Source organism: Myotis yumanensis, unplaced genomic scaffold, assembly GCF_028538775.1.
Source record: "Myotis yumanensis isolate MYYU_CA2020_CCGP unplaced genomic scaffold, mMyoYum1.0.hap1 SCAF_12, whole genome shotgun sequence".
NCBI classification, from domain to species: Eukaryota; Metazoa; Chordata; class Mammalia; order Chiroptera; family Vespertilionidae; genus Myotis; species Myotis yumanensis.
The window spans coordinates 15,502,229-15,522,887 of record NW_027223763.1 but is presented as its reverse complement, the minus strand read 5'-3'; the positions used below and the strand labels follow the sequence as shown (position 1 = coordinate 15,522,887).

The 20,659-nt window shown below is 53.5% G+C and overlaps 1 protein-coding gene across 7 annotated transcripts in view; it reads right to left on the bottom strand.

Moving 5' to 3' along the window:
* The window catches only part of DAB2IP (DAB2 interacting protein), a 177,956-nt gene that overhangs the window by 104,767 nt on the left and 52,530 nt on the right, over positions 1-20,659 (bottom strand). For 2 of the 7 annotated variants that reach the window (XM_070430831.1, XM_070430836.1), the window contains exon 1: positions 12,634-12,878. The exons of 3 other annotated variants lie outside the window; for them this stretch is intronic. In XM_070430831.1, coding sequence (XP_070286932.1) covers positions 12,634-12,757 — 124 coding nt within the window. In that variant the 5' untranslated portion in view covers positions 12,758-12,878. Of the gene's footprint in view, positions 1-12,633; positions 12,880-20,659 lie in introns of those variants that run through there. 2 more of the 7 variants (XM_070430835.1, XM_070430833.1) reach the window with 2 other exon arrangements.

Sequence of the window (20,659 nt, the reverse complement as noted above, 5' to 3'; positions counted from 1 at the left end):
TAGCAGAATACTGGCTGATTTAGGATTGTGTACTCGCAAGGTCTCTCACCTGTCCTTTTCCAAATCTACAGCTGCCTTAGAAAAGGAGACCAGCCCTGGCCCGTGTGGCTCTGTTGGTTGGAGCAGGTTTGATTCCAGTCAGGGCACATACCCGGGTTGTAGGTTTGATTCCTGGTCGGGGTATGTACAGGAGTAGGGGTGCTTACAGGAGGCAACCAATCCATGGTTCACTCTTGTATTGATGTTTCTCTCTTCCCCTCTCCTTTCCTCTCTCTAAAGTCAGTAAAAACATATCCTCATGTGTGAGGATTAAAAAAATTTTTTTAAAGAAAAAGAGACGAGCTTCCTCTTGGAAATATAACATTCATCACCATATATAATGTAAATGTCTTTCTTCGCAAGCATTCATTATCAAATGACATCAGTGATAACCACATACTATACCTGAAAACCACAAAAGTATATGGCACCTTGTTGGCTATGTCATAATAGATGTTTTCACGTCTGCACATAAAGAACATTTCATCTTTTAATACTCACTCAGCACCCTGTGTATTTATCCTTTGAATAGATGCTGATTACATCAATAACACTTCTTTAGGGTTTATAAGTCATAATGATAGCACCCCAGAGGGAACCATGATGATCAAAACATAATATCCATATGTATTATTAAATTCATCCTATTTTCCACTCATGCAGAAAATACAAACCATTTCTTTTTGCCCCCAACTTCCACCTTAGTGCTTAATATTCTGCACTTTTGTTCAAAAACTGTATTATTAAATTAGAACAACATAACTATATAACAGGCTTATTTTTTCCCCAACAAATTTAAATGGGCATAAGTTTTAAATGTGTATAGATTGGTTTTTACATATAACTTTAAACTCTCTTTACCTTTCTGTATTTTAAATTATCTCCAAGTTTCTAAGTTAATGATTTAATACTAAAGGAAACTGAATTTCGGTTCCTTGTGTAATTTTTAGCCTGAGGGAGAGCTGACCCATAGATTACATATTGGATCCAGTAAGGGACATAAGTTGTAATTTGGAAAAAACAACAGAGCGGACCATTTTATATCTTAGGATAGACCACCTGTGACTGTCTGGGAACTTGGGGGGAAAGGGAGTTGATGCCTACATGCAGCTCATGCCACCTGCTGTGCCATGAGCCCAGAGTCCTTTGTCTCTGACCCAGGAGTCTCGTGTCTCCTGTCAGCACCCATGAACCTCTACCAGGTTAGGTTGTTGGCTTGCAAGTAAGGTAAACTCTCCACCCCTCACAGTAATTAACAGAGGGCATCAAAAATACTGAGGAATAAATTTAACAAAATGAGTACAAGACTAATAACTTTAAAAATATTGCTGAAAGACACTGAAGAAAATCTCAATAAATGGAGATATACACATTTGGGAAGCCTCACTACCGTTAAGATGCCATTTCTCCCTCCCACAAACTGATTGGTAGATTCAAATATGCAATTGCAGTCAAAATCTGAGCAGGCTTTTTGAAGACACTGACAAGCTCAATTTTAAATTCAGATGGCAAAGCGAAGGACCTAGAATAGCCAAACAATCTGGAGAAAGAAGAAACAGGTTGAGAGACGTATATTACTTGGTTTCAAAACATACGTTATTATGTTGAAATATAGCTGAAGTAATGAAGGCAGTATGGTTTTAGCATAAGGATGGACATACAGACCAATGAAACAGAAGAAAGTGTAGAAATAATCCCACACAGATATGGTCGACTGATTTTTGGGGAAAGTTCAAAGTCAATTGATGGTGGAAAAGATAGTTTTTTCTACAAATAGTCTAAAACAAGTGGATTTCTGTATGCAATAAAAATGGACTACCAACCCTGGCCGGTGTGGCTCAGTTGGTTGGAGTATTGTCTAGCACACCAGAGGTGGCAGTTCAATTCCTAGCTAGGGCACATACCCAGGCTTCGGGTTCCATCTCTAGTTGGGGCGAGTTCAGGAGGCAATCCATTGATGTTTCTCTCACATCAATGTCTCTTTCTCTTTGTCTCTCTCTCTCCCTCTCTTCCCCCTCCCTACCTCTCTCTCAGATCATTTTTCTTTCTTAAAGAAAGAAAAAGCATGGAGAAATAAATCTAAGAAGGACATTGATTTTGCCATATAGGCATATTTTTAGCCTAAAACTGACTCCTGAAGTAAGAAACATCAGCTCCAACTTTAATGAGAAGAAAGTGAGGTTCCAACACATCAAGCCTGAAAAATAAAACATGACCAAACAGCTAGAAAATGCAGAGGTGGGATTCGAGCCTAGAGACCTCTAAATCTAGGGGCTGCCCCATGAGAAAGGAGCCTCTGTGCACAGACCAGTGAGAGGGCGGGTCCCAAGTCGCCCAGAATCTGTGTTTCCTCCCTGCCGTTGGCTTCTCCCTACATTTCCAGGACCATCCCAGCCTGGCTAACAGGCAGAAAAGGATGCCTCGCCTGGTACCTCGTGTTTTGTGTCCATGATGTTGGGTGTGGGGAAGGGTAGGTGTCATGAGACTATGGAACTTCGGTGCTTGTCGTCTCTCGAGTGGAAATGGGTCAGAGTTCACATTGTCTTTAAGTTCAGGATGTGGGTCAGCGTCAGTGGAGGGTATCCATTGTTGCCGGGGGTGGGAGAGAGGCACGGAGATGACCCGACAGGATTGGGGTCCAGGGAATCGCTACCTGGCCTGAGAACCCTTAATGTAGAGCAGTGGTTCCCAAACTTATTTGGCCTATCGCCCCCTTTCCAGAAAAAATATTACTCAGCGCCCCCTGGAAATTAATTTTTTTAAAATTTTAATAGCAATTAAACAGAAAGATATATGTATTAATGTTTCTACCTTTTTCGTAAACTATAGTAAAGAAAGGTGTAAATTAGAAACATTGAAGTTTGAAATTATAAAACTATTTATTGAACTCAGAATAGAAAGGTAATACAAAAAAAGTTAAAACAAGGGACGACCCCAGTCAGGTCGAAACGGCCCCGGTGTGGTAGGGACGACCCCGGTGAGGTTGAAACGGCCCCCGTGAGGTAGGGACGACCCCAGTCAGGTCGAAACGGCCCCGGTGTGGTAGGGACGACCCCGGTGAGGTTGAAACGGCCCCCGTGAGGTAGGGACGACCCCAGTCAGGTCGAAACGGCCCCGGTGTGGTAGGGACGACCCCGGTGAGGTTGAAACAGCCCCCGTGAGGTAGGGACGACCCTGGTCAGGTCAAAACGGCCCCGGTGTGGTAGGGACAACCCCGGTCAGGTTGAAACGGCCCCGGTGTGGTAGGGACGACCCCGGTGAGGTTGAAACGGCCCCCGTGAGGTAGGGACGATCCCGGTGAAGTTGAAACGGCCCCCGTGAGGTAGGGACGGCCCCGGTGAGGTTGAAACGGCCCTGGTGAGGCTCAGACGGCCCTGGTGAGGTTGAGACTACTCCAGTGAGGTTGGGACAAATAAAGGGGACCAGTATGGACTGATGAACAGGGGTAGATACAGAAGCAGAGCAACATTGAACAGAATGTTAAACTACAGTGGGAAGCCTGGGGAGGGTTGCGGGGGGGATTAAGAGACCAACTGAAGGACTTATATGCATGCAGATAAGATTAACCAATGGACACAAGACACGGGGCGGGGGGGGGGGCGGGGGGTGGGGGTCGGGGGAATGTCAAGGTGGGGAAAAAAGGAGACATATGTAATACTCTTTGTAATACTTTAAGAAATAAAAATTATTAAAAAAAAAAAAAAAAAGTTAAAACAAATGCACCTGTGGCCATCACCGCCCCCCTGGATCGCTGCAGCGCCCACTTTGGGAATCACTGATGTAGAGCATCCAGCAGTCAAGCTGCTGGTGCTCAGGGAGTTGCGGGGGAGAGGGCGCCTAGGAGATGCGTTCCCTCCAGTTCTGTCCCAGGACCCGGTGTAGGCCTCTCTAACAGGGCCGTGCAGGGTTCGCTCCCTGGCCCCTGGCTAGCTCCGTGTAAGTCCTGCAGACTTTTCAGCCTCTGTAGACAGTGACCAGCTCTTCTTTACGCCCTTCTTCTGGAGCCCCTTAACCACTGCCTTTGACATCACCTGCTTCCCATCCCTCCCCCTGACATGCACCTCACTTTCAAAGACTCCCCAGCCTTCCAGAAAACTCCAGGTTTCCTGGGCACTCCAGGGACCGGTGAAGGGGCCTGAAGGCTTCTCTCATCCCTGAGTCTCTTTCTCCCCCTTTGCTTTCTGAGGATCCCTACACATTTCAGTGTCACCTTCCCCATTTTTATTCCTGAGTTTTTGCCTGGAATCTTCGCTCTGCAGCCACAGGGTCTATGCCGGCCAGCGGGGAGCTGGCCTTTGTTCTGTGCTGCTGAAATTGAGGAAAGTAAGGAGGTCCCAGGGTTTGCTCCTCACGGCTGTGTGCAATTTTTCTCTGTTCGTCTTTATAACACAACACAGCACCACAGGTCTTGAAGTATTTGCATATGTAGTAAAGTATAAAAAAGCAAGTGTGGGCAGGACACACACCACCCTCAGGAGGCTGGTCACCCCTGGAGAGGGTGTGGGAGGCTTTAGCTCTCTCAGGGGTCAGCAAATGTTTCCCCTGAAGGACCAGAAAGTCAGTATTTTAAGCTTCAACTGCTCAATTCTGGTGACAGACAGTGAAAGCAGCCACAGACAATACAATAGGTAAATGAATGAGTGTGGCTGTGTTCCATAAAACTTAATGTATGGACACTAAAATGAGAATGACATATCATTTTCACGTGTTATAAAATATCATTCCTCTTTCGAATTTTGTTTCAACCCCTGAAAAATGTAAAAGCTATTCTTAGCTCGCAGGGCACCCGAGACAGGTGGCAGCTGGATCTGGCCCGTAGGCTGCACTCTGCCGACCCCTGCTGTCCCTGAATCATTTTACTTCTAAGAAAGAGGAAAAGAAAAGAGAAGAAAGTGCGGCCGTGTTAACATTTGTTAAACCTGAAAGGTGAGTGCACGGGTGTCTGCAATATTATTTTCTATACTTTTTATACTTTCCAATATTTTAGAATTTTCAAAAATCTAAGAAAAAAAGGAAAAAGCCTAGAAATAACCCCCAAATACACCCAAGGCTTATCACGGGGCGCTAGAATTAAAGGTGATTTTTATTTTCTTCTCTTCTGCTGTGGATTTTATTGCTTTTTTTTTCATCCTGAGAGTTGGAGGAGGAGGAGGGGAGAAACATCAACATAAACAGGTACAAGTGACACTTGTAGCAGCCTCTGGGGGAAAGAGATGCCAAGGAACCATCTGGAAGGTTTGACCCCCACAGGCATCACATTTTATTTCTGGAGCAGCCCTAATAGAGCTGCAATTAACCCCTCAGGCTTTAGATGAACAGATAATGACAATTCGCCCAACCTATAATGACAGCTTATGCTCCCTCACATCTAATTGTGAGAAGTGCTTCTGACCCTAGGATGTTTAGGGACTTGTCTGACGTCACACAGTATTTATGGTGCACTTGGGACTCACCTGGCCACCCTCCTGAGCCAGCTCAGTCCCCAAAAGAGAGGTACACATGATTTCCACAGATTGCCAGTTTATTGGTTTCCGATCTCCAGATCCAAGTTTTATAAATCTCCGTGCCAAGAGGGACACTAAGAAGCAGCCCCATGTCTGGCTGCCCTGCTCCCTCTGGCCCCACTCTCTCTTCTCCTCCCCTCTGCTCCTTCATCCTCCAGGGACTTGGGGGGGCAGAGCCTCAGAGCCCCCACATCTTCCTCCCTGCGCTCTGCCTTTTTCATCTCACAGCGGTGTCAACGCATCACCTCCAACGGCCAAGAAAAAAGAACTAACACAGCCCAGATGCCGACGGTGCTCTCCTGTCTGTCAGGAGGAAGAGAGGAGGGAAATAAAAGCCAACAAGACTTCCAAAAGCAAAATCCCCAAACCTCCTCTCGGGTACCCGGCAGCTGTCAAAGTCAGCACAGGAACCTGGCGAGGGCGGGGAACCATCCGGAATTAAAGCCAGGCAGCTGTGGAGTCGGAGACTCATAGACCAAGCCCGGCTGCATTTCCAAGGGCGCGATGGGCGTCCTCGCAGGTTCGTCTATTCTGCTAACGTACAGGTGGTCCGTCTAGACTGCAGAACGAGCCTGTCTTTTCCGAGAACGGCGTCGACTCCTCCCCCGCCCCATTATTATTATTGGAGGGCCATTGAGATTCCCCTTGCTTCCTCATTTATGCAATCAGAGGAAATTGCAACACAGAGAGCTGCTCCCAACTGAAGGCCACGTGGGCCAATTTCAGATGGATAATTAAATATTGAACAAACGCTGAAATGCCTCTACGGGCTCGGGATGGCTAAAAATAACCACCCTGCCACTCCAGGCGAGGGCAACTCGCCTGCTCGGTCTCAAATCCTTCCTCCCAGCAACTGTCAACGCCAACCTTCTCAGGGAACAGCAGAGAGGGGATAAGAGGGGTGACTCCCCAAACACCTACTTCACAGAAAACAAAACTTCAGCTCCCAGCAAGCTCTGAATGTTCCCGACCAGGAAATACTCTCCCTTTCCTGACATTTAACCAAGTGGCCTCGACAGGAAGGTGCAGGGGAAATATCGTAGCTGTTCGTTCCTGTTAAAAATAGTCAGAGACTTCGGGTCATTTCTAAGCGAAACACATATGTGGTCCAGGATATGAGCACGTTTGTGTCAAATTACACAGGAGTCTCCCCCGCCCAGAAGACCCAACAAGGAGCCCAGCTGCCTCAGTTTCCCTAGCTGCGATAATCTTTGGAAAAGCAACAAACAAAATCAAGGCATCTGGACTCCAGACTGGGTCTCGCACTACCATCTTTACATGACCTTGGGCAAATGGCTTGGCTCTGTGGGCCCTGGTTTCCCCAGTTGTCAAGGGGAACAGGTAGCTCCCAGTGCTGAGCTGAGCTGCAAGAGGGCACAGGACAATCTCTCCAACCTCCCCTGACAGCAGCCAAGCAAAGCAGGCTCCGACCCCTCCCTGTACCACCCAGTTTCAGTAAGTATAGACGCCATGGGGCAGAGACAGAGCACCAGAATCAGGACTCTAAACGTTATCCCCTGAGGTCGAAGGCACACACTGGGCCCGTCCAGTCCTCCCTGGACGACACCCACCGAAGAAAAGAAGCACTGGCTTCTGCACATGTCCGCTCTGGAGCCCACTGGCCTCGGTCCGAAGCTGGCCTCCACAGCGAGCGAGCGACCTGACCACCCTGCGCTCCGTTTCCTCACCTGGCAAAGGGAAGTGATGACAATGACCCCTACCTCCCGAGAGGGTTGGAAAGGTCAAATGAGATATGAGATCATCAGGGGGAGCTCTGGGCACAGGGCCTGGCACACGTTCAGCTATGTAAAAGGAAGCTACGGCCTTCCTTACTCTTAAAGGTGATGAGGAAGGGCTGGACACAAACATAGAGGCCAAGAGGCCGACATTCAGCAGATGAACTGGGGTCTCTGGACTCTGTCCAGCACCTGGATAGCTCTGGGAAGTGGGTCTCAGGCTGGCTGCCCGTCTCCAGGGATTTCACACCAGGGAACACTGAACTATCAGCACAAAGGGACTTGGTGGAGAAACAGGGCTGAGCCCATAAGGCCTGAGACCTGTCCAGGGAATGCATCTGGTGGGCAGGCATGACTGAGAGCAGGATACAGGGGTGGGGGTCCTAGGAAAGATGGGGCCTGGGGGGTCACCTGAGTCCGCCAGGCAGGCAGAGGAGCCACCAGGAGGGCTGACCCCCACACTGATGCCAACAAGGTCATCCCTGCCTCCCTCCTGAGTTATGGCCATGATTGTGGGAAATGACGGTCGAGAACACTTGGTAGAGTCGCCAACTCTGCAGATCAGACCGAGAAGGAGGTGGCCTTATCCAAGCTCAGGCCTAACCCCAGAAACATCTGGACAGTGAGGTGGTGCATTTACACACTCAGGATCTGGAGTCCAGCAGAGATGGGCTCCACTGTCCCTGAGCTACGTGATGATGGCGAGTCCCTCAGGATGTAGTTTCCTCACCTACAAAATAAGGGTAATACCAGTGTCCCTCTCACAGGGTTGATGTGAGCATCAAATGAGATAAGGCAAGTACAGAGTTAAGCTCACTGGCAGGCACTGAGTAGGCCCTCAGTAAAGAGAAGCCATTTTTATCTTTATTACCTGCCATGAGAGGGAGTAGTGAGCCTCCCAGTCTCTGAGGTGTGTAAGGGTGAGGAGGGCCTGGAGAAGCTGGGCTCTAGCTCCAAAGGAGGGATTGTGTCTCAGCGGGAACAGAGCAAGAGACAAGTCAGAAAAAGGTATATACACAGTTTCAGGGGCACATCCAAGTTAGGGGCAGAAAGCCAGGCCTTGGGCCCTTGGGTAGACATTTGAAGACTATGGGGCCACAACACACAGCCAGCCCTCACCCTAAGTGCTTGCCCAGCCCACAGGGTCTGAGCTATTGCCCAGGGATCACTCAGTGGATCTCACTGCAGCTAGGGTCCCATGGAGAGGTCCCAACCCAGCCCTTCCCTCTGGTGGCCCAGAGGTCCTTTCCTCAGCATTGCTACCCGTTAGAAAGCAGCTGTGTCAAACCAGCCCCCTTCCCAACCGTATCACCATCTTCCTGGGGGCCAGCAGTCCTTGGTGAGGGCTGCATTCCTCAGAGTGTGCCAGGGCGCTCCTGGGAACCCCCTCCTAAGACCCCACAGACAGACTCCAGCAGATCCTGAAAGGAAATAGGCCTTGGTGGAAAGAGGGAGGGGACCACACAGCAGCCAAGACCCGGGGCCACACCATGGAGGTCTGGATGGGTGCAGAGGGGGGACTGACCTTCTTAGGAGAAAACATTCACCAAGTCCCCAGCGCCCAGGCAGGCCTCGCATGTGGCTGGACCCCTGCAAACACTCAGGTGAAGACACGAAGAGAAGAATCCAAACCCTCCGTGAGTGTGGGTGTGGGCGTTCCAAGAGTTCTCCCCATTAACCCCGCTTGACAGATGGGGAAACTGAGGCCCTGGGATGGGCCCAGAGTCACACAAGCTTGTGTCTGAGCTGGGAGTTCAGAGCCCCTATCTCCCACTAACCATTGCGCTCTCAGTACCCTAAAAAATGCTCTATGCCCCAGGACACCTCATCAAGACAGCCTCCCCAACAGACTAGGGCTTGGCAAGGGCTGGGAGCACAAGCCATTTATCCCCTGGCACCCCCCGTGCCCAGCCTGGAGTCCAGCACACAGTAGGTGCTCCCAGTATGTATGCTTGCTGAATGAATGGGCCAGACTTTATCCAAAGTGAGAGGAAAACTTGCATTTCCCCCAACAGTCCTGGGGGGACAGATAGATTAGACAGACAAAGCTTTTCTTGACCTTGGTGGGAAGGCAAATGGCTGGTGACACCCTACTGGGGAGAGGACCCCCTGAAATCCATCGGCCATGTCCAGCCATCTAGAGGATTTAGGGTCACAAAGCACAAAGTGAAATAGCCAGATGACCTGCCATCCAAGGGTCACTGTTTCCACCCTGTTTCTGGCTATCGCCAACAGAGGTCTATACTGCCCATTCTGCAGATGGGGAAATTGGGGCCCAGAGAAGGGAAGAACCCTGCTTAATCAAACCAGGGGGCTGCCAACACTGTCCCTCACTTGGAGCCCCACCAGGGAGAAAGTCCTGCTCTCAAGTCCGCAGTGAGCCCCCTCCCACCACCTCAGAGGGGCAGGAGGGGGTGGTGGGCAGGGAGCTTCCTCAGAGGTGGCACCCTGGCCACAGCCATTTCCCCAGCCAGGCCAGCTGTGGGCCCCACCAACAGCCAACTCTTCCCTGCACTTTCCTGTTTCTGAACAAACACACACACACACACACACACACACACACCCTCCAAGTTCTCGGTCATTGTCCTTCCTTGCTAGTGGCAGAGGCCAGAATGGGTGTGGAGCAAAGGCCTGACCAGGACTGCGGTGCTGGGTACTACCCCTTCCTCTGGGGACCAAGCCCCTAAGCAGATAGGGAGACTGAGGCCTGAGACCAGAAGGGATGGCCTCCCCTAACATGAGTTACAACCTGGGTGGGGGCACTGCCCTCAGGAAGGGTGGCCCTAGGGGCCGGTTCAGGGATCTGGGGCTATGGTGGAGGGAGGTCAGTGGCTGCTCTAGCCACCCCCTACCCAGGTGGACAGGAGGCCTCCAACCTCCCCCTCTCACACTGCCAGGAAGCTCTCACCCCCCAACCCATGACTCCCCATCACTCAAGGCCCTTTATCAGGCCCAAACTACTGTTCCAACTATTCCCTCCTCCACCCCAGGATAAAATGTTTACAACACCTAAGACATTTTCCTTCTTCCTGTTTTTGCACAGGCTTTCCTTCTGTCCAAGGTAAGGACAACAATAGTTCAGACTCAACTGTGGCCTAAGTCCCAGGCAGCATGGACTTGCAACTTTCCTTGATTTGCCCTCATTTCTTAAACCACCCTGCCATCACTACCCCCATTTACCAGACAAGGCCACTGAGGCTTGGAGAGGTAACTAGCCAAAGGATAGTTTTATGCAGAGCCGGGGCTTGAATCTGGCTCTAATTTAACCACTCCCTCTGCAAAGGGAAATCCTATCCAACTTATGAGACCCAACCCAAATGTCACCTCCTCTGTGAAGGCCTCCCTGATTTCCCCAATTGTAACTTCTGTTCAGCAACAATCTCCTCCCTACTCCCTGCAGGCTTTGAGCTCCTTCAAGGCTGAGACACAATGAGGAGCTCCTGCACAGTTGGGGCTTGGGAGCTGAGGCTCCGGCGATACCCAGACATGTTGACTGTCTCCAGCCCAGTCAGCTGAGCAGAAGGGGGACTTCCAGTCCTCTCTGCCTCTGTGGTCAGAGGTGGAACCAGGCTGAGGTGAAGAGAGGAGGGAGTCCAGCCCGCATGGCTCAGTGGTTGAGCATCGGCCTATGAACCAGGAGGTCATGGTTTGATTCCAGTCAGGGCACATGCCTGGGTTATGGGCTCAATCCCTAGTCAGGGGCATGCAGGAGGCAGCCGATCAATGATTCTCTCTCATCATTGATGTTTCTCCCTCTCTCTCTCTTCCTCCCTCCCTCCCTCCCTCTGTGAAATCAATGAAAAAGAGTGGAGGGAAATGTCATTGGGGCACTGAGCAGGGGGGCGGAGGATACAGGATGAATGGGGTGGCTCAAGCATAACTGGGCATTTGTACAATTACCATGTTTCACAGCATGAACTCCTTATCTCGTGAAATCCTCCACATACTACTAGCTCCCTTTCACAGTTCAAGGAGCTAAGACTCAGAAAAGGGAAGTGGCTTGCCCAAAATCACAGAGCTTGAACCCAGATTTCCAGACTCCCAGACAAAACCTGGAGGAAGAGACTAGCCGGAGGCCCCTTTAAGAAAGGCAAGAGTAGGGGAGGGATCGCAGGCCCTGAGAGACCCTGTGGACTGAACGCCCAGCACTCACCTGGGCACACCTCCAGCCTCATCGTGCACCCTCCCAAGCACCGGGAGTCGCTACTTCAGGAACTACCTACTTCCCGAGGAAGCCCGTATATTGTTGCTCAGCTCTGACCAAGGGAAACGTCTTTACCATTCTGGGGGGAAGCAAATGAACTTTTACTGCCTGTCTGCTTCATTTACGCTCCAAGTGACCAGCAAACAGAGGTTCGTGGGAAACACCATGGGCCCAGGCCACACAACCAGCACCTGGAGGGGTGGGGATCTGATCCCGGGTCTGCGGGATTCCAAGCACAGCTTTGCTCTCACACCTCTCCAAGCAGGCACCCAGCCAGCCTTCCCGCTTCCCAAGACAACCTGATGGTGCAACCTCGGCCCAGGTCTCTGCTAGGCGCCACCAACCCACCTCCTCCCTCCCACCGTGGGCACCTCACTGGGCCTGAGCCTTGGCCCAGGACTCAGGCCTCCCAGGCAGCTTCTAAAAGCTCCTCCTTCCAGGGGTCCCCCCCCTCCTTCTCTCCCAGCGGTGGAAGGAAGTACACCTCCCCCCCAGCCGGCAGCCCCCTGAATCACACCCGTTTCCAGCTGAGGATCCAGTTACTGGAAAAAGAAAACGCTGCTTGAACCGCCCCCTCCTCCCGTCCAGCCTCCAGGGCTAGAAAGAGAGAAACTCCGTTTCACAGGAGGTGGCGCCCACCCACTGGGAGGGGTCCCAGATAAACCCTACAAGCCTAGGCTCCTTGGAAACCAAGGACCCCTGGGGACAGAGTCCCCTGAAGTCCAAGCACCTGTCCCTCCACCCAAGAGGTGGAGCGCGAAGTCCCTGCGGAGGGGACGTGGGGGTCGGGGGCGAGGCTGAGAGGCCAGGGCAGTGAAGGCAAAGCGAGGCAAAGCCCAGGTCCCCTGGCGTTACTGCCCAGCTGCTGAGTAAACTGAGGCACAGGGGAGCAGGAGGTGCGATCTCCGAGGTGGAAGGAAGAGAACCCCGGAGCCATCTCCCGTTCCCTACCCACGGCCTGGAGCCTCAGTTTCCCCACTGAGGAGGGAGCATGAGGAAGGGAGCTGCTGGGGGAACGAGCATCCAGCAAACACAGAAATGGGCAACGCCAAGGGGCGGGGAGGGAATCCCAGGGTCCGTGGCATCCCCGGGCATCAGGTGGGGAAGTGGCGGTAGGGGCCCTGGGAGGCAGGGGTCGGGGCGCGCCTACCCCTGGCGGGCCGGGTCCGGCTGCGGGAGCGGCTCCTCTGTCGCTGCAGCCGCGGCCGCCGCAGGAGCCGGTAGTAGTAGGAGGGCCTCCCGGTGCTCTTCCTGGCGCTGCCGCCCGCGGACATGCTGCCGCCCGCCGGGCACCGGGCCGGGCCTGGGCGCGCTCACACGGGCCCCATCACCCGCTCCGGCCGGCCCGGCGGGCGTCCCAGCGTTTCCCCGCGCGCCGGTGCGGCCGCCGCGAGGCCAAGGCTGCCCCACAAAGTCGCTCAAACTCCTCCTCCTGCCCCCGCCCTCCCCGGAGCAGCCGGCCCCGCCACGGGGGCCGGGGACCGGGGCCCGGCTGGCACCGGCCCGAAAAGTCAGTGCGGGAGAAATCCCGGCCTGGAGTCGGCGGGGCGAGGCGGCCTGGAGTGCCCCGGACCCCAGGCAGGTCCCAGGAGGGTGACCCGCGCCTGAGCACCGATACCCAACTCCGCACGTCCTGGGTGCCCCTGTCCGCGGGAGGGTAGATGGTGCACACCCGCATGTGCGCGCGCCCCGGGACTGGCCAGGGCGCACGGGGGCGGCCAGGGGGACACTGTATTCCGGTGCCGGTTACCTTCAGTGAGGGTCCAAATGAGGCTGGAGCCATGGGGGCCTGATTCTGCCACCAGCCCACAAGGCTGCCTATCGACCCGCAGACACCATTCCGCTGGCCGCTGCCCCAGGTTAAAAAGACTTCCCTTCACGCAGTCTTTACATTTTAAAACCTATCCCGTTTGATACACTCTCAATGTAATTAAAATCATGGTACCTATTTCCAACACACCAAGAGTAGAGAAAACATAATGTGTATCCAGCAGGTTTTGCCCTCATTTGATCTAGACCGGCACCAAATAAAACCCCACAGGTGCTGTGAAGTCTCCTCCACGGGCATTTGCTGCAGCTCTGGCAGGCCTGCGGGCAGGGCAGAACAACCCTTACCACTGCAGCGCCAGGAAACTGAGGCTGGGAGAAGGGACGATGCCAATTAGCTCTAGTCTTTTGCTGAAAAGCTTTCTCCATGCCACTCACTCCCCAGCTCAAGAACCTTCCCTGGCTCCCCAGCGTCCAAAAGCAACAAGTCCAAGCAACTTCCCTTGGTATTTGAGGTTCCAACTACCTGGCCCCAACCAAACCGCCCTCCAGACCCCACTCCCACTCCCCTACTTCTCACCCCTCTTTGCCCTACTCCCAGCACTGGCTTTACTGTCTGGCCAAAGTCCATCCTAGGGCCCACCTCCTCTAGCCTTCCCCGACTCTCCTGGCCCTGGGTGGTCTTTCTTTCTCTCTCTCTCTCTCTCTCTCTCTCTCTCTCTCTCTCTCTCTCTCTCTCTCTCTCTCTCCAGCGCTCCCTAACCTGCACAGCTGCATTTATCTTTTAAATTATTCACACAATCACCTGCCTGAGCTCTATCCCCCTCAAGTACTAAAAGAGAAAACGAGGCCCTGATTGAAAGGTTTGACCTGCCTCAGTCGCAGGGAAAAGTAACAAAGGCAAGTGGTCTCAGCCCAGGGCTCCCAACACACCGGCTTCAGGGTGTGTTTGTGGGAGAGCCACATGTGGTGCCTTAAGCGGTCTTGATGTCCTCCTCCAGGACAGCTAGCTGAAAAGGTGGGGCACTAGAGGGGGCCGGGCAGTCTGGGCAGGAATCCAGGCCGGGTTTTGCACCTCACAAGGGTAGCCCCCTTCCTTGCTACCTCAGTCAGGGGGAGGGCCCCCAGGTCAGGAGAAGCGGGGATCACAGCTGGAAGCCAGGCGCCTTCCCGGGACCCAGGGGGGAGGGGCAGGAGGTATATAGCTCCTCCAAACCCACACAGCATTATCCCAAAAGCTATCAGCTCCCCCGGCTTCTCTCCCCAGAGTACTGGTCCATCCCTGGGGAAGATGGAAAACCACAGGGCTTGCAACCCATCAGTCCCCTTTGAGTTAAGCATTGCTTCTGGCTTATTCTCAACAGTAGACATTGCAAGGAGCATCTTTTATAAGTGCAGAGGCTCCGGGGAAGAGTTGGACCCAGGCCCTCAGTCCAGAGGCAAGTGTGAGTCTTCATCTTCCTCCCCAGCCCTGAGCTTCCGCACTCAGGTGGGGCTCCCGCAGCCACCTGCCCACCCTTGTATTTCCGGGAATGAACAACCTCCACGGCTGGATCCACCAGTGTCGAGTGGGTGGAGGATCCCCAGGAAGTCTAGCTCAGTCTTCCTGGGGGCAACAGTCTTCTCTGCTCAGAGCCTGGAGTTCACCTGGACCACTTTCCGTCCCAGAGCAGGAATCCCCCATCAGCCAGGGTCTAGCCTTCCTACCAGCTGGCTCAACAGTGGTTGGGACAAGTGCTCCTGGCCTGGGCCCCGCAACAAGCAGATTTCGGTATGTGTGTGTGGAGGGAGGGGGGAAGTAGCCAGGAACTCGAGATCGCATCTGTAAATACAATTGGGCTCCAAAAGTCTGTTATGGTCTCTCTCCTTCGACTTGGGTTTCTCAAGTCCTCTGTGCCCCAATTTCCCTGCCCACAAGGAGAAGCTATGGACCCCCCAGCCTATCTGCCTTATGGAGGGAAGAGGGTCAGCTAATGAAGAGGAAGCGTCAGGCCTTGGGGTGGGGTGTGCATTGCCAACCACCGAAGTTGGACATCTCCATACAATGGGTACCAGTAGGTCCCAGCTGGGGTGCTGAGCAGGAAGGAGGCTGGGCAGGAGCTAGGAGAGAGGGGCCTGGGCTCCCTGCCCCTCCTCCTGGCTCAGGGACCCCCGGGCAGGCAGGCAGACAAAGGCTGCTCCCTGCAAGCCCAACAGAGCATCTGGAATCAATCCTGCTGTGGAACAAGCCACCCACCCCCTCCCGCTGCCCCTGTGGCCTCCTCCCTTTAAACAGAAGCAGCCCCCCTTCCGGAGACGGAGACGGCCTAGACTGGAGGAGGGGCAGCGGAGAATGCCCCCCCACACCACTACTTCTGCTACAGACCCCTGCCAAGCCGTGCTGATCCATGAGGGGGGGTGGGGGGGTGGGGGGCGTGCCACGGGCCAGGACTGATATAGTCTGTCAGTGGTCTTGCCTTCAGGGAGGCTCTAGAATAGGCCCAGTTCCCATCTCCCCTGAGTACTGCTTTGTGTGGGGGTCAAGGTTGCAACCTTCACAAGCCTGAGCCTCCAAATCACCCCAGCTCATTACAAATGTGTATTTCTGGGGTTCCCCCAAGACTCTTGATTCAGTGGGTCTGGGTGGGGCCTGGAATTCTTCAGGCTAAATCAGATCTGACCCGACCCCAATGACCACCTTCACCTACCCTCCAAAGCCTCCAAAAGTGAACTCCCACAGCATCAAAAAGGACCTAGCTCCCCTGTACCCACCCGCATCCACCCAACCTGATCTCTCTGCTCTCGGCCTCCAAAGGTCCCATGCTCATCCTGCCTCCGGCCTTTGCCCTGTTGGTCAGATGGCTGCCACTAAACCGTCCCTTCTGCACCCACCTGGTGAGCTCCTCTGTATCCCTCCAGACTCCCGCTCAAACATCCCCTTATTAAGGAAGTCTGAGCCCCAACAAGAGACACTCCCCAAGCCCTCCACACCCCACCAGTCGGTTTGAATAATGAGGACACAGGAGACGATCAGGGAGGAATGGACACACACAATTTCCCTCTGGGCAGAGAAACAGCAGCATGCGAGTGTCTGGACAAGAATTACACCCTGCTGGGAAGGAGGCGGTGGGTGGCCTGAGAGTGGGGCTGGAAGTCCAGGTAAACCATACGCCAGGCCAGGGCTGGGTCAGGAGGGCTGCCTGGCGCAGGAGTGGGGGCCGCCAGCCCAGCGCAGTCTCACATCGCACTGGGGGTGTTAGGTTGACAGCCAGTGAGGAAGGAGCAAAAGGCCTGCTGCCAGAATTACCTTTGAAAAGACTTAAATTGCCCATAAAGAAAAGTTTTTCCTCCAGTATTAGGGCAGATCACCCATTTCTTCCACTGAACACAGAGCAGAAGGGCCTGGTCTTTCCCGAGGGGACCCTTTTGTGCAGGAGGAAAAAAAGAGCAACAAGCGCCAGTTATCCAACACCAGACTTCCCCCAGGAGGAGAGATGATCATGCCTGGAGGGGACCACAGAAGTGCAAGACTGCTCACATGGGAAGGTTACAAGTTTGGCCTCCAAAGGTTTGTCTGGGGGTGAAGTTTGAGTTTAATACTAATAACTTTTATTCACCGTGTACTGTGTGCTAGACCCTGTCTGCAGCATTTTCTGAGGCAGATGGTTACCATGTTGATTTTACAGAAAATATTGGAGGCACAGAGAGGGCAAGTAAGTTCCCTAAGGTCACACAGCTTGCACTAAGCGTCGGGATTTGAACCCAGGCAGGGTGGAAAGAGAAAAGTCTTAAGGTTGAAACAGGATTGAATGCAGAGATGGAGGAGGGGCAACAGCCTGGAACTTTCTGTAAGACACAGCTTTGACAAGGACCAGCAGGAGGTGGAGAGGGACCGATGTCCTAACAGGGGAAACACTAGAGCCCACACCAGGCCCCACACAATGGGTGTCTGGAGGACTCGGACCTGTCAGGTTTCCTGTCAGGACAAGGTGGGCAGTGGTGACCAGGAAGTCCCCAGCCAGACAGTCCGGTATACATCCGCCTCCTAGGCAGATCTCAACCTTGGAGTAGCTGGAACTCTAGGCAGGGGTATGAGTGGGGATGCTGCAGGATCATTCACGGTTAAGGTCATGGGCCTCTGCCCTGGGTGGTGGCCCATCTGGCAGGCAATGACAGCTTCCTGAGTCCACCATTCATCCGGGAATGAGGCCGGACCCGGAGTAGGACCTTTATTCAGTAGATGGGGGAGGCTAGACTGGGGGCTCACTCCACACAGCAGAAAGTGCAGACAAGCCCTGTGAGGTCACACTCAAGGCCCAGCCCGGAGTCCACTGCCTCCCCTGCCCCAGCCCCACCCCCTAGGGGCTTCCTCTCTAAAGCCACCAAGGAGTGTAATGACATCCAGCTGGGGCTTGGATGGCTCTGTGCCCCTGAACAGAGGTGGAACTGAGGAACCAGTCAAGCGTGGACATTTCAACACACACAGACAGAGCCGCTGGGCATGTGAGTGTTTTTTTTAAATCAAGCCACCCAGCCCGGCCGCTCAGTGGTTGAGCATCAATCTATGAACCAGGAGGTCACAGTTCGATTCCCCGTCAGGACACATGCCAGGGTTGAAGACTCGATCCCCAGTGTGGGGTGTGCAGGAGGCAGCCAATCAATGATTCTCTCTCTTCATTGATGTTTCTATCTCTCTCTCCCTTCCTCTCTGAAATCAATTTAAAAAAAAATTTTTTTTTAAATCAAATCACCCAAACCTGGACTGAGGGTGAGGCCTTGGGAGAGGCCAGGGCTCTAACAGGGGCAGAAGGCCACTCGGCAGGGTCGCTGTGTTTCTCTGGGCGCTTTGGCATCTCTGGGCCTCAGAGACGTGATATCTCTGCCCTGCCCGCCTCCATGGATTCCATCAGGATCTAGACATTTCCCTCTGTCCAGAAAAGGGGACATACATCTCCCTTGTAGATGTCAGCAGCCTGTCATAAAATCCAGACTGTCAGAGTAGATGGTGGACCGGGGAAGCTGAGGCCCTTCAGATGGCCATGTGCCTGGAGGACCCTGCCGAAAGCCTGACAAGCTGGGGATGCGGCATCAACTCTCCCGTCCTCCCCTCCCATCCAGCGTGAAGAGCATGGCTCCCTGCACGTGGGCACTGAGCCTAGGACAGGCAGTGGCTTGCCTGAGGTCACACATGGGAGCGGGGGGTCAGTCCCAAACAGAGCTGCCAAGATCCACTTTCCTCCCTCAATCACCTGGACCGCCCCTCTTAGCACACCTAATATAGTCTGCCCACAGGTACCCTGAGCCTCCACTCCAGGCCGGCTACCCCCCAAAGCTGAGGACTCCAATCCTGTGGCTGGAGGAGGCTGGGATCCAGTCTCCAGGCCCCAGCCTGGCCCCTCCCTCTGCACCCCCACACTAGCAGCCGGCATTTCAGCCCAGATGGCCAGGCCTGGAGCCACTCTCTTCATGTACTTCCTCTCCCTGCCCTGACCCAGAAACGCTGCCAAGCTCCAGGTGGACCCACCGCCCTCCTCCTCCCACCCGGGCCTGGGACAGGGACTCCACGTCTCCAGGCTTCTTCCTCCCCTTCCAGCTGAAGGGCGAAGACAGCTCCACGCCTACTGAGCCACCAGAGGGGGTGACATATGGTCCCAGTGTGAGGTCAGAGAGCCCCTTCCTTCCCAGGCAGGCCTGCCTGGTCATCTGTGAACCATTTCATGGCTGGCACTGGCCTGGGTCCCAGGGGGATGGGCCTTACTCAATCCCAGCAGATCCCAGTGAGGAGGACAGATGAACAGATCCAGTAGCCAGCTCCTAGGAAGGAAGCTGAGAGAGGGTAAGATTCACAGTCAGGAGCCAGCATCGTGGCTGTGTGACCCCAGATTAGTGACTTCTCCTCTCTGTGCCTCTGTTTCCTCAACTATACAACAGGCATGATGACACTAGCATTTTGTAAGGTGGCGGAAGATCAAATAGCATGGTGAATCAAAGCCATGTGTATAGTATAAACTGGTCAGCATCTGCCCCTTCCAGGCCATTTCTTTTCCCACTAGCCCGTGGGCTCCTGGAGAGCAGGACAGCCAGAGCTGGTCAGCACAGATGCCGGCCCAGAGCAGGCTCCAGTAAGACTGACGGAGAGAGATGGTAGCAGCATTTGGGGAGAGTGGCTGAGCCCCTCTGATCTGAAGTCCACACTGAGGAAATGCAGGAGAGGGGGAAGTCCCGGAAGGCTTTCTGGAGGAAGAGACAGTGGCATTGAGCTAGAAGGCTGAGTCGGAGTTGCATGGGTAGAGAGCAGAGAAGTGTATTCTTGGAGGGGGAGTCAGCAGGACAGCCAGCTGAGACAGGAGGTAGAACTGTGTGCCTGGAGCAGAGGATGGAGTGGTACCTGGGAGCAGACTGTGCAGGGTGTGTGAGGAGTGAGATTGGGGAGAAGCGATGAGCAGATAGATCCAAGTGGGGGTGAGACCGAGGCAGCCCCTCCAGAGAGGAGAAGTAAAGTGGTAAAGAAGGAACCCTGGCTCGGGAGGCAGAGGATCTGAGCTCCAGGCCTGGCTGCAGGGCTTTGAATAAGTCACAACCCTCTCTGATCCTCACTCTGCAACTAGGAGAGGAGGGGCTGGCTCTATGACGCAGGCCTGCAGGAGTGGGACAAGGCTGGATGCCCAGGAACTACACGGGAGTGTTCAGAAATAGATTCCCCAGCATCACCAAATCCAAATCTTGGTGGGCAGGGCCAAGGAATCCAAATTTTTTAAAATATATATATTTTTTATTGCTTTTTTTACAGAGAGGAAGGGAGAGGAATAGAGAGTTAGAAACATCGATGAAAGAGAAACATCAATCAGCTACCTCCTGCACACCCCCTACTGGGGATGTGCCCACAACCAAGGTACATGCCCTTGACTGGAATCGAATCTGGGACCCTTGAGTCCGCAGGCCGACGCTCTATGCACTGAGCCAAACCAATTAGGGCGGAATACAAATTCTTAAAAGAGCTTGCCAGCGAGCCACTGGCTAAGATGGTTCTAGAGTAGACTCAGCCGATCCTGCCAATCCTTAAAATTGCCAAACGTAGTATCACCTCAGGGCCTTTGCATTTGCTGTCCCTTGTGCCTCACACACTAACCCCAGGTCTTCAGATGGTCAGCACCTCCCTGTCACTCAGGCCTCAGCGCAAATGTCACACCCTCCGAGGCCTTCCCTGGCCACCTTATCTCAAGTGCCTCTGCCCCAACCCCCTCTCCCATTGCCCTGTTTTATTTTCTTCAACTTATCACTTCCTGAAACTCTCTTATCTGTGTATTCAGTTGTTCACTAATCGTCTTCCCCCAAACTTTAATGAGGCCAGGGGGCTGTTAGGCCTGTCATAGCCATATCCCCCGTGCATAGAACAGTACTCAATAAACATGTGATGAATGAGGTGAATG